This window comes from Homalodisca vitripennis, chromosome 1 (assembly GCF_021130785.1).
Source record: "Homalodisca vitripennis isolate AUS2020 chromosome 1, UT_GWSS_2.1, whole genome shotgun sequence".
Classification (NCBI taxonomy): Eukaryota; Metazoa; Arthropoda; class Insecta; order Hemiptera; family Cicadellidae; genus Homalodisca; species Homalodisca vitripennis.
In genome coordinates this window covers 45,215,751-45,231,482 of record NC_060207.1, presented here as the reverse complement: position 1 = coordinate 45,231,482, position 15,732 = coordinate 45,215,751, and the positions used below count along the sequence as shown (strand labels likewise).

The 15,732-nt window shown below is 33.4% G+C and overlaps 1 protein-coding gene across 2 annotated transcripts in view; it reads left to right on the top strand.

The window, feature by feature from the left end:
- The first annotated feature begins 2,246 nt into the window (after positions 1-2,246).
- LOC124360553 (exonuclease mut-7 homolog) overlaps positions 2,247-15,732 on the top strand; it is a 63,412-nt gene continuing 49,926 nt past the window's right edge. The window contains exons 1-4 of one of the 2 annotated variants that reach the window (XM_046814271.1): positions 2,247-2,452; positions 8,219-8,306; positions 12,580-12,675; positions 14,546-14,671. In XM_046814271.1, coding sequence (XP_046670227.1) covers positions 8,228-8,306; positions 12,580-12,675; positions 14,546-14,671 — 301 coding nt within the window. In that variant the 5' untranslated portion in view covers positions 2,247-2,452; positions 8,219-8,227. The remainder of the gene's footprint in view (positions 2,453-8,218; positions 8,307-12,579; positions 12,676-14,545; positions 14,672-15,732) is intronic. The other variant, XM_046814280.1, reaches the window with a different exon arrangement.

Genomic DNA, 15,732 nt, shown 5'->3' with positions numbered 1-15,732 from the left:
GCCATAACAAGATGTCAGCAAAAGTTCTGTTTCAGCAGTTCGAAAGTTACTGCAGCAAATTTAGTGTTGCACAAATTCTGTTACGTACAACAATGACAAAGTTGTGAAAACGAAAATTTTAGTTCCAGAAACTCGAATTTATCTGGCAGTTTTAATTTAAAGTTACTCCTAATAAGATTTGAGAAGGTACTAGCCAGTTTTTTTCCGGATTGAGAATTTCAATAAGGTTTCTTTTCAACTAGGTTTGAGACAACAAATGTCAAACCACTGCCTCAAGTTTAAGCATCAATATTTTTTTATTTTTCACTTTTCTCTGTACAAGTCTCAAGCGTAAAGTAAATTTGTTATTGATAAAACGTCAAACCTCTCCTAGGCTTCCATTGTTCTCATTAATAAAAACTGAGAAAATCAAGAGATCAAGCACGATGCCTTTTGGTACATAAAGATTCAAGAAGACCATTTACATTAACAATTGCCTCACGCAATTAATGGAATCCACTACAGAAAACTGAACCAGCCCAAAAAGTGGCGTCTGTCATACTTTTTACATATCAATTTTATACAAATAGAAGCAATATTTAATATTTAAAATGATGTGTTTCGTGATACTAGATCGAGACATATAATTACAAGCCTAGGTTGTGGTGGCAAATATTTTATTCTTAATGCACTTGGGCCTCTCATTTATAGTTTCGCATAAAATTCGTATAAGTATACAAGATTTTAATTTTTTCTTGGGATGGTAATTTTAATAATAAGTGTTATTAAATAATAAAGCCAAACGTCAATTCTTGCAATTGTATGTCTCGTACTATAATGTAAATTGTTTGGAATTAGACAAAGTTAAAGTATTAATAAAGTGATTGATAAATTTGCTAGGGTTTTTGAAAAGTTAAATTTTCTACATAAGAAACTTAAAGTAATGTAGTTAAAAAAAATTTGTTTAATTAGTACACATGGTTTAATTTTTCAGAACTTTAATAAACTCCCCATTATTACTAGTATAATTCTACATTATTAATGAATGTTGTACTTTTTTATTTAAGTTTAGTTTAAAACATTTATATGCTATGACAAAGTACACTGGGCGATCATCCGAATAACCCCTGGATACCAACTACCTCTGGCAGAAGGTGCAAGGCAAACCACAGGAGTTCATAGATTGAAAAGACAAAAAATAAATTGGAAGAAGATTTTCTGAATAAGTCATAGTGTTTACCGTTCTTTATTCTTTATTCCAGCTGCATCTGCCAATTCAACACAACAATAATATAATGATAAACAATTTACATGCAAAAAAGAAGAAAATATACCAAACAAAGAGAACTTTGCAATAATACTATTCATGCAATATATAATGACATTTAAATTGCAATGCAATAGTAATAAATATACACTATGAAAATATTAGCAAAAACAGACATAATAAAATACCAGGAGAACATTTTCAGTAACAACAAAACAATAACAACTTTTAAATAAAAAAATTAACAACTAATCACACCAAAGGCATACGGTTAGCAATAAACTATGAAAACAATAACAAGGTTAACAGCAAATGATGGTGCATTAACAATTAAATATTGAAAATTATTATTAGAGCATGCGGTGCTTGCATTTGGATGTGCGCGTGTGAATGTATTTACTATTTAACGACCAAGGGCCAGCATATGATTCTTGAAGGGACAATTTTTTCACATGGGAGAGGTCCAAAGTCCTCGGTTATAGAGTTCACCCACTCCTGCACCCTTATCAGAGGAGTTTTGTTAACATTACTAAAACTCAAACGTCTTTTTGAATCTTTGACTGGAAGGTTTACTGAAGATATTTGAAAACTTGATAGGCTAAAAAATGAAATGAAATGAAAAATTATCTATTTATACAGGCAAAGTTAGGACCGCATGGCTGATACTGGTTGAGACTAAGTCAAAATTATGTCATTGGACAGGCTGGTGTGTTTATTTATGTTTTGAATGATTCCTGTTTTATCAGAGTTAATTTAATTTTTGATCACAACTTTGACCCATTATACTTGTAAGCACATTACAAGTTGATAGCATTACAATATAGATTGTTTGGTTCTTGCTTGATAATTTCAGATTTAAAGTTAAAAATAACGATTAAGTATTGAGGTCCTTGTGAAAAATATGTTTAGTTTATCAAATTGAGAATGTTGAATTTCAAAAGCATTATGATTACACTTCAAGCCTGCACTGAAAGGAAAATCGAAAAAGCAAAACAGCAACCAACAAGCAGAGCGAGCAGACGTCTAATGTCTATTCATGTAGACATTGTAAGGGTTTATTTGCTTGGTGTTGATGTAAAGAAATAGAGTTGGCTGCGGTGTGTTTTAGATTTCTTCTTAAATCTAAGATCATTTAGTTGTCAAATGCAAAATTTATTAGATAAAGTTATCTATTGATAGTAACCATATTACATCCTTTGGAATCAGGTAAAGTTTCTATAGAATTCTTTTGACTTTATGTTGCAGCCTAACCTGTTTGTAATATGTTATTACTGTTCAATTTTTAAATTTGAATTTTTATCTCTACCTGTCTTTCCAACATAGTGCCGCTAATAAAAGCTTATTTAGCCTATTTAATAAAAGTCTGAATTATCAACTTACTCATTGATTTAAATTATGAGCAATAGCCTAACAAGTTTTTTAGAAACTTAAACATATCAAAAAAACATTTCTGATACTTACCTGGGATTAAGACAACTCCCTATTTTGGCAATGCCTATACTGTGCCAAAATGAATTGATGAGGTTATATAGGACTATTTAGTGGTAGGTGTCTCAGAGCAGAATCACCAGATTCTTGTGAATAACGAAAGGTAAAATTCTTTAAAAACTATTTTTAACCTCTTATGAGTGCGTTAAAAACATTAAAAATATTTAAAAATTACCAAACAACTATCATTGGATCACTGGCTGCAGTTTAATAAGCGGCCACCAACACAATTGAATCATGATTATCAATTATAAATATCTATATTATGACCGACAGATATTCATAATTATTCATTGCCAGCTGTTTTTATTACATTTGGGGAGACTAATAACCGGCCTACACTCCGATATGTAAAAATCGAACACAATAAGAGTTATAATAAATTACTGTAACAAGAAGAATCTTGTACATTACACTTTTAAAAACATAAGTTTAACATTAACATTACAAAACAACAAAACCAAGTATGGCCTAGACTTAGATATCAAAAAACCTTACAATAATTAACTTAACTTACCCTGATTGATATTAATGAGTAACCGCTTTTGTAAAATGGAGAAAAGAATTCTCCCCATTTATTACCTGGAGTCAACCCGACATGTTGAAGTTAGGCCTACTTAAAGAAATCTCATCACTTGGGAGCGGTAGGGTATGATAAGCGGACCCGGTTTTTTGTATCGAAGAATATAGTCATCGATACCTAATATTCGCATTCCAAATCCTAGACTATCAATCGATATAAAAGTACCTGGGATAGTCCTCAATAACAATCGTGAATATGTTTTAAATTAAAATATGAATTTAATATTTACAGTGATCAAATATTATTATAACCAAAATTAGGAAAACTGAAGACGACCATATTTACATCTCTCACAGTTACAGTTGTTTCTTTCCCACAAATTTCACATAATGGGTTTTTCGGTACAAGTCCAACATGTTGAAGCCACGAAAAAGCAACGTCGTGTAGTTTTCTAAAATTGACTGCCATTTTTAATAATCAGAATTACTTATGTAAAATTGAAATAGGCCTACGTAAAAATGAAAATTATCCTACGTGTATTATTTTAGAGTGTTTACAGCTGTTGATATAGATTATTTAAGTTAATAGTTCAAAATAATTAATCAGTATTGATTGATTATATCGAAGGTTATGAGTAAGTAATATCGTTTGCCAATTTCGATATAAAAAACCGGGTACCCTACCCCTTGGGAGAAATATCTCACATATATTCCTCATATTCATCGCCATTTTCTAATTCTCAAAATATTAGTTTCTTCTTGTTGTTTATTGTTTACATTACAATTACTATAACTTATTAGTTGATATCATATACTAAGTTAAATAAATTGTAATATCGAATTATTCCTTCGGATATAAACATCGAACCATTTGATAAAAACAACCAAATGAGTGTAGGCCTCTTATTAAAGTCTACCCTTTCATTTATCTAGTGAGTAGGCTAGTGATAACATGGTCTTCCGATCATATGTTAGTTTGGTTATTTAAACGCATATGTGACAGATACGGCCAAATACAATATAATTGAATCGTAAAAAGTAAGGGCTCTGTGGTGTAATGGTAGCACATTCACCCGGCAAGTGAGAGATCCGGGTTTGAGTCCCGGTGGAGCAAGTACTTTTTGTGATTCAAGGTTTATTGAAATTAAATTAGGCTTTTGCCACTTATACAAATTTAATAAATAAATCTGAGTAGGCTCATGACCAACGTCGGTGGACCCGCGGAGGGTAAGCGCCGAGTCCTCATGTCCGTGACGAACTCGGTTGCGGTTATCCTCTATGGTTGCGAGATATGGGCGGATGCCTTGCGGCAGAAGCACTACAGGAGGAAGGTCGTGGCGGTGCAGAGGAGAGGAGCTCTCCGGATTTCATCTGCCTATCTTACCGTTTCGGAGCCGGCCGTCCTTGTGATTGCGGGGGTAATTCCCATCGATCTTCTTGCTCTTGAGCAGAAGCGTGTCTACGATGGGAATGGCACTGTCAGTCGTGCTGCTGCCCGTTCGCACACAATGGATGAGTGGCAAACTTGATGGGAGACGGAGAGTGGAGGACGTTGGTCTTTTAGGCTCATAGGTGATCTGAGGGGATGGACCGAAAGAGAGCATGGAGAGGTAGACTTCTACCTTACCCAGCTTCTCACTGGGCACGGTTGTTTCGGCTTCTACCTTAACAAAATGGGGAAGATCCCGAGTCCGGAATGCCAGTACGGGGATTCGGATTCGGACGATGCCCTGCTGCACACCTTCTTCAAATGTAGAAGGTGGGAAACAGAGAGAAGGGAGCTGGAAGCAGCTATCGGGCGTGTTTCGCCGGAGACTCTTATAGAAGAGATGTTGTCCAGTCCCGAATCGTGGAGCGCTGTCGCTGCGTTCTGCAAGAGGGTGCTAAGGCAAAAAAGAAGAGAGCAGCTATAAAACACCAGAATAGCTCATGTCGGTGGATTTTAGAATGAAGTAATGCCCATTGGGCGAACGATGGCACCCTCTTGAAGTAGTTGCAGAGATGCGTTCCCGAGAGGGTTTCCAATGCCTGGACCGGTAGGTTTTTAGTGGGTGAGAGTCCCACACACCAGGGCGAACATCTATCCCTGACGGTGCATAATGCATTTTCCTATCGTAAAAAAAAAAAAAAAATAATAAATATATATACATTAAATTTGTATAAATGGCAATAGCCTTATTTAATTTCAATAAACATTGAATCGCAAAAAGTAAACATACATATATAAATGTAATTAAACAATACATATATGTATATAATTAATTGTTTAGTATTACTAAATAATCTCAGGTTCTTACAACTTTTTTTCTTGAGGTAGTAAAAGCAGATTTTTCTATTTTTATATAAAATTAAAGTAACATATATAAACAGCTTAAGTTTTGTCTTCACCCATATTTGGAGTATGAAGTTTATAAGTGATTTGGGGATATCTCTTCACGTATATTCTCCCAGGATTTGGCAAGATATGAGTAATATTTTTAAGGCATTTATTATAATCTAATATATATACAACCGCATGTGTAACTGACTGACTGACTGACTCACTCACTCACTCACGTATACTAATTCTAACCTACTTCCAGATGAGTTAGAGACTTGAAATTTGGTACACAGATAGCTTTCCACGTGTAACCACCAGGAAAATCCCGAAAAGTGAGAATTTTTCATTTTCAACCCCTCAAAAAAATTCCCAAAAAATCGCGCATTCTTCACCCCTGCAGGCATTTTTTGTAAGCCCGATAGCGGGCGAACCGTTGGAGCTAGCTCGGATCTGACGGAAAATTCATGGTCAGGAATGAAGTGAACTACAAAAAAGGTCTAATGACTTTTTGCTCTATCTTCCATGGTTAAGCGACAAAACGCTCGAACATTTAAAATTCCAGAGATTTTTTCGATAAAAATAATGTTTCAAGCCCGATAGCGGCCGAACCGTTGGTCGTAGCTCAAATCTGATTTACCCATCAAATTAGCAAATTGCGCGATCTACAGAAAAGGTCCAGTAATCTTTTGCCCTATCTCGATTGGTTTGGCCGAAAAACGTGATTATGTACAATTTTGTTGTAACTTTTACGCGAAACTTTTGTTTTTGGGGTCGATAGCGGCGAAACCATTGGTCGGAGGTCAAAATAAGACTAACGTTTTATTTAGGAAATAAGATGACCTACAAAAAAGGTCCAGTGACTTTTTACTATATTTCCTTAGTTTGACCGCAAAACGCGATTAAGTGAAAATATTGGACATTTTCGCCTAAAAATTTACATTCCGGGCTTGATAGCGGCTAAACGGTTGGTCGTAACTCAAAACAAATTTTAAACGGGATTTAGGAAATCACGTGATCTACAGAAAAGGTTCAGTGACTTCGGGAGTTGGCTGAGCGTTAGCTAAGCGTCAATAGTAGATAGGGACAGAGGAATATTTATTATGTTCACAGACACAATACCCTCTAAAAAAGGCCCAAGTGTGTCATTAACCCCCGGTAATATTAACCCCCCCCCGGGGATTTCCTGGTATGACCTGATAACCTCCTGTACATTCAACCCCCTGATGTGTTAAACCCCCCTGGTAACATTAAACCCCCCCAGGGAATTTCCTGCCATGACCTCATGTCCGAATTTTACCAGTCACCAAATCTCTTAACCCCCCCCCCCTGGGAAGATCCTGGTATGACCAGATAACCCCCTGGAGACTTATCCCCCGGTAACGTTAACCCCCCCTGGGAATTTGTTCATATGACCAGACAATATCCTGACGAAATTAAACCCCCTCTTGTCTTAACCTCCTTAACATTAATCACCCACCCAGGGAATTTCTCGCCTTGACTAGATAGTCTCCTGGTGATATTAAACCCCCTGTTCGACTTAAAATACTGCCTTGAGGTCGGTTTTTATTATGTTTATACTAAACAATTCAAGATAGCTGACCCGTGCAGACTTTTCTCCCGAGCTCATTTCTGGCTAAAACCATAGGTCGTAGATCAGATCTGAGGGCACAATCAAAGACAAAATTAAATTTCCAACAAGAAAGGTCCAGTCACTTTTTGTCGTATCTCTAACGGTTTAACCGCAAAATGCCCTCAAAGTCAAAAGTTTTTACGAATCCGGAAAAAAAATCTATGAAAAAGGTCAATTTTTTAAATCCCTTGTCATTTACTTAATGTCCGGACTTAACCAGTCACCGAATTCCGCTTATCCCCGAATTTGCAAGCGTTTACTTTGGGGGCCTGGGGGCGTAGCCCCCAGCGAGCCGAAGGCGAGTAAGTTTAATATCCTTCTACTCCATGAATTAAAATTGTAGATCTATAAGTTAAGTTGTTGGTTGTGTTTGACCCTTTTTATATTTTATTATAATATTTTCTTTAAGATAATATTTTTGTTTTGCTTCTTAGTAGAGTAATAATAAGTCATACTCTTTTTCAATATCCTTTTGAATTTTTATCATCAAAACCATTATGAAATTAAATTGTCTTAACGATTTATACACAGTCTTTCACTAATGTGTCTATATCCTTTCTATAGTTTATACCACTTCAAATTCTCAAATTAGGCTTCTTGTTATTGTGCGATAATTAAAATAAAACGTTTTCATATTTATATGATTTGGTATTGTGTAGTATATATTATTTTACAATTGAAATGATATAAATATTTTTCAACTTTAAAAAACGCCTTGGATTGCCTTGAATGTGCTTGAATTTCTCCAGCTTATATTTGTGGACACCCTGTCTGAGCAGTACTGCCAAATATTGCAAAATCAAGTAAATCTTGGTTGAGCTGTTTAAAACAAGAGCTGAGGCAAAGTGTCATCCAATATCTTGATTTTGCATGACAATGCCCGACCAAGTAGGTTTTTGTTTGTTATTATTGTTTATAAAGACCTTCATTATCATAAATATATTTTTTATGATAACTGTATTGTTTTTTATGTAATATAAAACTACTACATATATGATTTCTTTTATTTTAGGATTCCATCATGTCACACAGGGGGAGGAGTAGAGGTCGTGGATTTGGGAGAGGAAAATATTATGAGTCTAGCGGGTCAGAACATTCTTGTGAGTAATAATTTAAGAAAAATGTAGTTTCACAGAGAGTCTAAGATTCAGTAAATGTATAATTTTAAAATGTGTTTGTGCTGGAAGGAAAGACAATTCAAAATCTACTTAAAAAATCAGAGCAAACCTCTTTTTAATTCCTTTAAACAAAATAGTATTTGTTGGTCAAAATAATATTTAATGCTAAAGGAGTGTTATCACGTTAAAGGCTGAGCTAGTGGTTTTAGGGGAATTACACTTTTAGGAGCCAAAAATTAAATGTAACAGAGACTAAAATTGTAGGCGTGCTAAGCTGTGTGCAGGGTGTGGTTGTCTTGGAGTGCAAAGTTTATAGGAAGTTTGGACCTTAAAATTTCAGCTGACGGTAATGTAACTTGAATTCAACCTATGTACAATGGTTCAGTCAGTGCAATTCAATCTATACATCTGGACTGGAATTCTGGTTAATTATCTGGTTTATTAACCCTTTGAGTGCCATAGCATCGCAGTCAGCGATCCCGCATTATATGCAAGAAATGCCAGAATCGCTGTTAGCGACTTCTGCAGTAACGCTTATATTTTATATAGTATTTATCTAAATTGGCCCAATGACTATACATACGCATTCTAAAGGCTTCAACGTAACTTTTGATGTAGGTTTTGTTGCATTCTGGTTAGATTCTGATTTTTACGGCGGTTGTAAAGTGAGCGTGTCAGTCGAGTTTAGAATCGACCGATACGCGGACGAGCCGTCATGTGTTTTGTTTGCGCTGCTGTTTATTTCACAAATGATATTGAAAGTTTTTAAGTGTAAATGGGTTTGTAGTGTTAGTATCTTCAAATTTCGTTTGTGTATGTTGTTCTAGTCTGTGTGTAAGTAGAACAATGACTTGGCCGCGAGTTACGGCGATCGTTAGCATCTAGTACTTTACTAAATACGTTTGTATAGTTTTAATGTTTTTTGTGTTTGTTCAGTGATATTTATAAACAATGAGTCGTAAAAACATTGCTGACAATGAAGACCTAGTATTGCAAGCATTAGATTTAAGCATTATCAGTGTAGACAATACACGGAGTGTTAGGTTAGATTAGAAAATTTCTAGTTTTGTAGTGGTTCATATTTTCATATTTATTTTCCAAACTTTATTTATAAGTATAAAAAAAATGTTTATATGTCTTTTTGTAAAGAATTAAATGGAATATAAGATAGAATAACTAAAAGTGAAAAAAATAAAATATTTCAATAACACTAAGTTGTGTCAAAATAAAAAACAAAATGTTTTTGCTCATAAAGTTTTTGTTAATGATTTGTTTTATTGGTATAAAAACGTTAAATAAGTGATCAATGTATTATATGTATAAAGAAAATATATTTATCTAAAAAAAAAACAAAAACCCAAGACATTATACCAATAAATAAATTTGTTATGAATTTTTAACCAGACCCTTGCAGAATCAGGCATTTTCGCTCGGCATTTTATGCATACCATATAGCAAAACACTGCGGCACTCAAAGGGTTAAGTATTGGTTTACTTTTGTCCTGCAATTTGTTGCTGGTTCTATATGCCACTGATAACCCATGTTTTTTATGTATTGGTTAAAATATTTAAAGAATTTTGTTGTATTCTATTGATATACATATTTTTAACTGTTTTAATATTGACAACCTGACAACTTTTAAGTAATTAATTTTGTGTTATGTGCTTGTAATTTATTTGAGTACGCGTTTGACAATGCTGTAATCGTGCGAAATGTGACATGTATAAGAATATAATTGATTGCTTCTACCTGTGATTACACAATACAAGATTTAAATGTTTATGGGATTTGTGATTTATGAATTAGAGGTGCCTGTATCCTTTTTATGATGAATAATTGATGAGTAAGGGTTCTCCGGTCCTTTTATATATAAGAGCTGTGTATCCTCTCATTGCATAACTAAAGCATAAACGTGTCTTATGGGAGTTCCCTATGTTATCTCGTGTGTTTCAGTCCACTGTATAATCAACACATAACTGATAGTGTCTGATAACGATTAGCCCAAATTAACTTAGTTGAATTGCAGAATAAATTAATGTCTTTCTCTAAAATATAAACAAAAATTACTTAGAGTCACTATACTACAAAATATCCTCTCTTATTTTATTTTCCTATAAAAATGCATTATATAACGATAATTTTGTGTTACAATTGTATTTGAGAATGAAAAGTGTTTATATTTGCAACTTTGTTACTTAATATTAGAAGTGTAGTTTGATTAGTAACTTGGTTGCATATGAAAGAAAAAAATAAAGTTTTTATATCTGCTTTATTTTTCAACATAGTATCTGAAAGTTCAATGCAGTTGTTCTAACGTTTTCCCAGCTTTGTGATCCTTACTTGATAACGAGTTTCCTCAAGGCTTGCATAATACTCATTTACTTCCTGTATGACTTCTTCATTTGAAATAAATTTCTGTTTTGCAAGTAAAGTTTTGAGTTTTGGGAAGAGATAATAGCCGGAAGGAGCAAGATCTGGTGAATAGGCAGGATGCAGAAGCAGTGCACTGGTGCATTATGATGAAGGAACCACACTTTCCTTCTGGCCATTCCTGGGCTTATTTTCTGGTTATTGCTGCCTTCAGTCAGTCCAATAACGACACATAGTATTTTACGATAATGATTTTCCCCTATTCAAGGTAGTTAATCAGGAGAATGCCTTTTGCGTCCCAAAACACAGAGTTCATTAACTTTCCATAAGAAAATGGAATGCTTTCTTCCTTTGTTGGACCAAGTTCTCCATGTGTGATCCATTGCTTCGACTGCTGTTTAGTTGGGGTAGTGATGAATCCAGGTTTCATCCACTGTCACAAAACACAGAGTTCATTAACTTTCCATAAGAAAATGGAATGCTTTCTTCCTTTGTTGGACCAAGTTCTCCATGTGTGATCCATTGCTTCGACTGCTGTTTAGTTGGGGTAGTGATGAATCCAGGTTTCATCCACTGTCACAAAACACAGAGTTCATTAACTTTCCATAAGAAAATGGAATGCTTTCTTCCTTTGTTGGACCAAGTTTTCCATGTGTGATCCATTGCTTCGACTGCTGTTTAGTTGGGGTAGTGACGAATCCAGGTTTCATCCACTGTCACAAAATGAAGTAACAATTTTATTATTAAAATTAAGATTCTCTTGAAACATTTTGAAATTGTCCTCAGATCTGCTTTTGTTTTGCAATAGCAAATACTGCATGTTGCAAAAAGCTTATTCATTTGTCACTCATTATGAAAAATGAAGTAAACTCACTCAGTCAAAATGTCAGTAGTTTCAGTTAATTCGCTCACTTTCACTCGCCTGTTGGTTAAAACCAAATCATGGGCTTTGTAAATCATTTCGGGCATCACTGCTGATTTTCGGTCACCAGGATGTGGTGCGTATTCAGTACTTGTTCTGCCATATATGAATTCATTTACCGACAGTTTTATAGAAAGGCTGAAATCCTATCATAAATTAACATTGGTGGTTTTCCCCTCTGAAGACATGATTAAGTTTTAATTTATAAATATGATTAAGTTTATAAGTTAAATTAGTTGAAAATGATTAAGAAGCTAAATGGTAATGTTGGTAGATAAGCAAACCAAATTTTATACTATGTGTTATATTTAAGCTAATTTTACTATTACTAAAATTTAAAAAAGAATTAGCTGATAAGGTGATTAAAAATAGCTGATTAAATTATTTTATTAAATTGGTATTTTCTTTCTAATTTACATATTTACAAGGAAATTAATTTAATTAATTAGTAACTACTTGATGTTAACAATGTGGTTATTCTAATTATTTACTTATAAAATATTTGTATAAAAGGCTAATTTATTTTGCTCAATAGTCCGTATATTAATTACAATGATATTGTAATTAATATACAATGATATTGTTTTATAAATATTGTTTTTACTCTTTTTTATATTTTTTGTGTAAATGACAATTTTTGTAATAGAAAAAATATTTAAAAAAATCATTCCAAACAAAACATTTAGGAATTGTGTATAAGCATAAGCTTTTAATAGTAAATGATTTGATTCTATAATTGAATATATATGTTAAAGTGCATTAAAAAGCATTGTCCAATACTCATTTTTCAAAAAGTTTCTTGGCTTCTATATCTGACCACTCTAGGAGCTTGTCAGTTAAAATCTCCTTATCAACTACACTACCATGTGACCACACCATCCAGATTAATTGGTTTAGGCTGTTCTAGATTAGTATCTTTTTTACTGTTGTGAATATATATCTATAAATAAAGACGATTTCAGATCAATATGGCAGAGGGTGCAGAGGAAGAGGCAGTTATTACATGCAAAATCAACCACAGAGCTATTTGTCACCACACTCTGAATCTTGCAGTTCCAGTAAGTTAGAACACAAGTATATTTGTCTAATAATACCTGAAAACATATATTATACATACATACAAGGCAACCAAATAAAAATTAATTTTTCAGTGCCTTTTATATCTTTTGCCCCTTTATTAGATTCTCAAGAAAAAGAAAGGTTTTTGTTATTTTAATATGATTGATTTGCAACAGTCTTATGGAAGTAATGTTTAAAATTTAAACTTAAACTATGTTTATTTTATTGGAAATTCCAATCTCTACTCCAAATTGAACTTAGGTATATTGAGTTCATGAAATTAATTAGCTTTTTGTTTAGCTTGTAAAGTTTTTAAAGTATTTTAATAACGCAGAATTTATTTAGATTTGATGGAAAAAACATGGAAATGCTTTTCCAATCTTTTTGTTTTATTAATAAATTATCCTGGTGATAAATAATTTGTTTTAAGGTGTAAAACCTTTATCTACAATGATGAAACCAATCTAAATTTCCTTCTACATAGCTATTTAAATTATATTTTAGAATAAATTGTAATAAACCCGAAACTTTTTCCAAAAATTAAAATGAGCTAATTCTGATTCAGCTTTATACAGTACCAAGAGTTATATAGGAATAACAACAATTTTCTACATTTTAAATTTGAAAGAATAATAAGGACTTTGGACATTTGCTATTGTAATTTATTACAAAGATATGATGGAAATTCATAAGGTAAGATAGTAATAAAAAAAAATTGCAATGGCCTAAGAACTTTATATATATATTAGAATAGCTTAACCCTTTGAGTGCCGGAGCATCGCTGTCAGCGATCCCGCATTGTATGCAAGAAATGCCAGAATCGCTGTTAGCGACTTCTCCAGTAACGCTTATATTTTATATAATATTTATCTAAATTGGCTCAATGACTATACATACGCATTCCAAAGGCTTCAACGTAACTTTTGATGTAGGTTTTGTTGCATTCTGGTTAGATTCTGATTTTTACGACGGTTGTAAAGTGAGCGCGTCAGTCGAGTTTAGAATCGACCGCTACGCGGACGAGCCGTCATGTGTTTTGTTTGCGCTGCCGTTTATTTCACAAATGATATTGAAAGTTTTTAAGTGTAAATGGGTTTGTAGTGTTAGTATCTTCAAATTATTTCGTTTGTGTATGTTGTTCTAGTCTGTGTGTAAGTAGAACAATGACTTGGCCGCGAGTTACGGCGATCGTTAGCATCTAGTAATTTACTAAATACGTTTGTATAGTTTTAATGTTTTTTGTGTTTGTTCAGTGATATTTATAAACAATGAGTCGTAAAAACATTGCTGACAATGAAGAACTAGTATTGCAGGCATTAGATTTAAGCATTATCAGTGTAGACAATACACGGAGTGTTAGTTTAGATTAGAAAATTTCTAGTTTTGTAGTGGTTCATATTTTCATATTTATTTTCGAAACTTTATTTATAAGTATAAAAAAATGTTTATATGTCTTTTTGTAAAGAATTAAATGGTGTATAAGATAGAATACCTAAAAGTGAAAAAATAAAGTATTTCAATAACACTAAGTTGTGTCAAAATAAAAAACTAAATGTTTTTGCTCATAAAGTTTTTGTTAATGATTTTTTTTATTTGTATAAAAACGTTAAATAAGTGATCAATGTATTTTATGTATAAAGAAAATATATTTATCTAAAAAAAAAACAAAAACCCAAGACATTATATCAATAAATAAATTTGTTATGAATTTTTAACCAGACCCTTGCAGAATCAGACATTTTCGCTCGGCATTTTATGCATACCATATAGCAAAACGCTGCGGCACTCAAAGGGTTAATTACACTTCTGCCGAAAATAATAGCTAGATACCTAATATTACAACTATACTTAGTAAGACTATTGTTTCAGATGTGGACACCAGGCATAACTCCATCCAGAGATCTGTATCACCACAGCCTATAATCACACCTCAGCCCAAATTAGATTTTCAAACTCAAACTTTTCTGGATGGTCTTCGCAGAGTGTGGAATTTATGTAAGGTTAATCGTTAGCATAAGTAATAATTGTTAGATATGGAAAATTTGTGCTGTGTTCCAATGTTTTACTTGATGAGTTAAACATAATATAGTCCATTGCTATACAATGAATGTTTTTAAGTGGGGAATGAAACATTAAATGGGGAAGGAGAAACAATGTTAATAGTAATAATTGTAGGAGAGTATAAGAATGATAGGAAGCGCACTGATACTCACAATACTGAATCCTTTCAATTCTCTTTATTCCAACTTGTTAAATACCTTGATGTTTCATGTGATCCCACAAGAGTTTCAATCAAAAATACAAGAAGATGATATGCCTTTTTAGACTATTAATTATTTTGTCACACTAAAAACCTAACAGAATGTAACAAAACCTTATTAAGAAGAACGAGTATGGTATTGTTTCAAAAATGGTCTAAATTTAATTGATGCTACAGAAATTTCAATGTTGAAAAGAGGGATACTAAGGCTTTGTTTGATCAGATAACATGCAAACTATAGAAAAACTGCTCACAAAGAAACCTGCACAGAAGCAAATTTCTGAGCAGTACAGTGCAAGAGGGGCCCCCCTCCGGTGGGGTGTTATGGTGGGGAGTGGTACCAGCACCTTCTTGCATCTGTTTATCAGCTGTGTGGATCGTGTCTCGCTCGTACAGTTTTGTTTACACTGCAGCTACTTTACTTGGTCTATAACTATATTTTTGTGTGTTGGCATATACAAGGGTCACAGTCTTATTAATTGAACAGATTAATGTAGCCATGGACGTATCCAGGGAGCTTGAATTTTGTAGTGAGGTTAGCTGCGCAGTGGCAGTGGCCAAAAGAAATGTGTCATTTGGTTTTGACCCGTTTAATTCGAATGGCTCAGTCAAGTTAACGAGTGATCCGGATCAGAGTGTTTCAAAAGACCCGTTCACCTCGGAACGTTTAGTTCACTTTTTCCTGCCAACTGAATAAATTTGATATATTTTCAAATCAGATATATTATTTTTAATGATCGTTAAAACTTACAATATTATAATTAAGTTCATTTTAAAACCCTTGTCCATGAAAAAT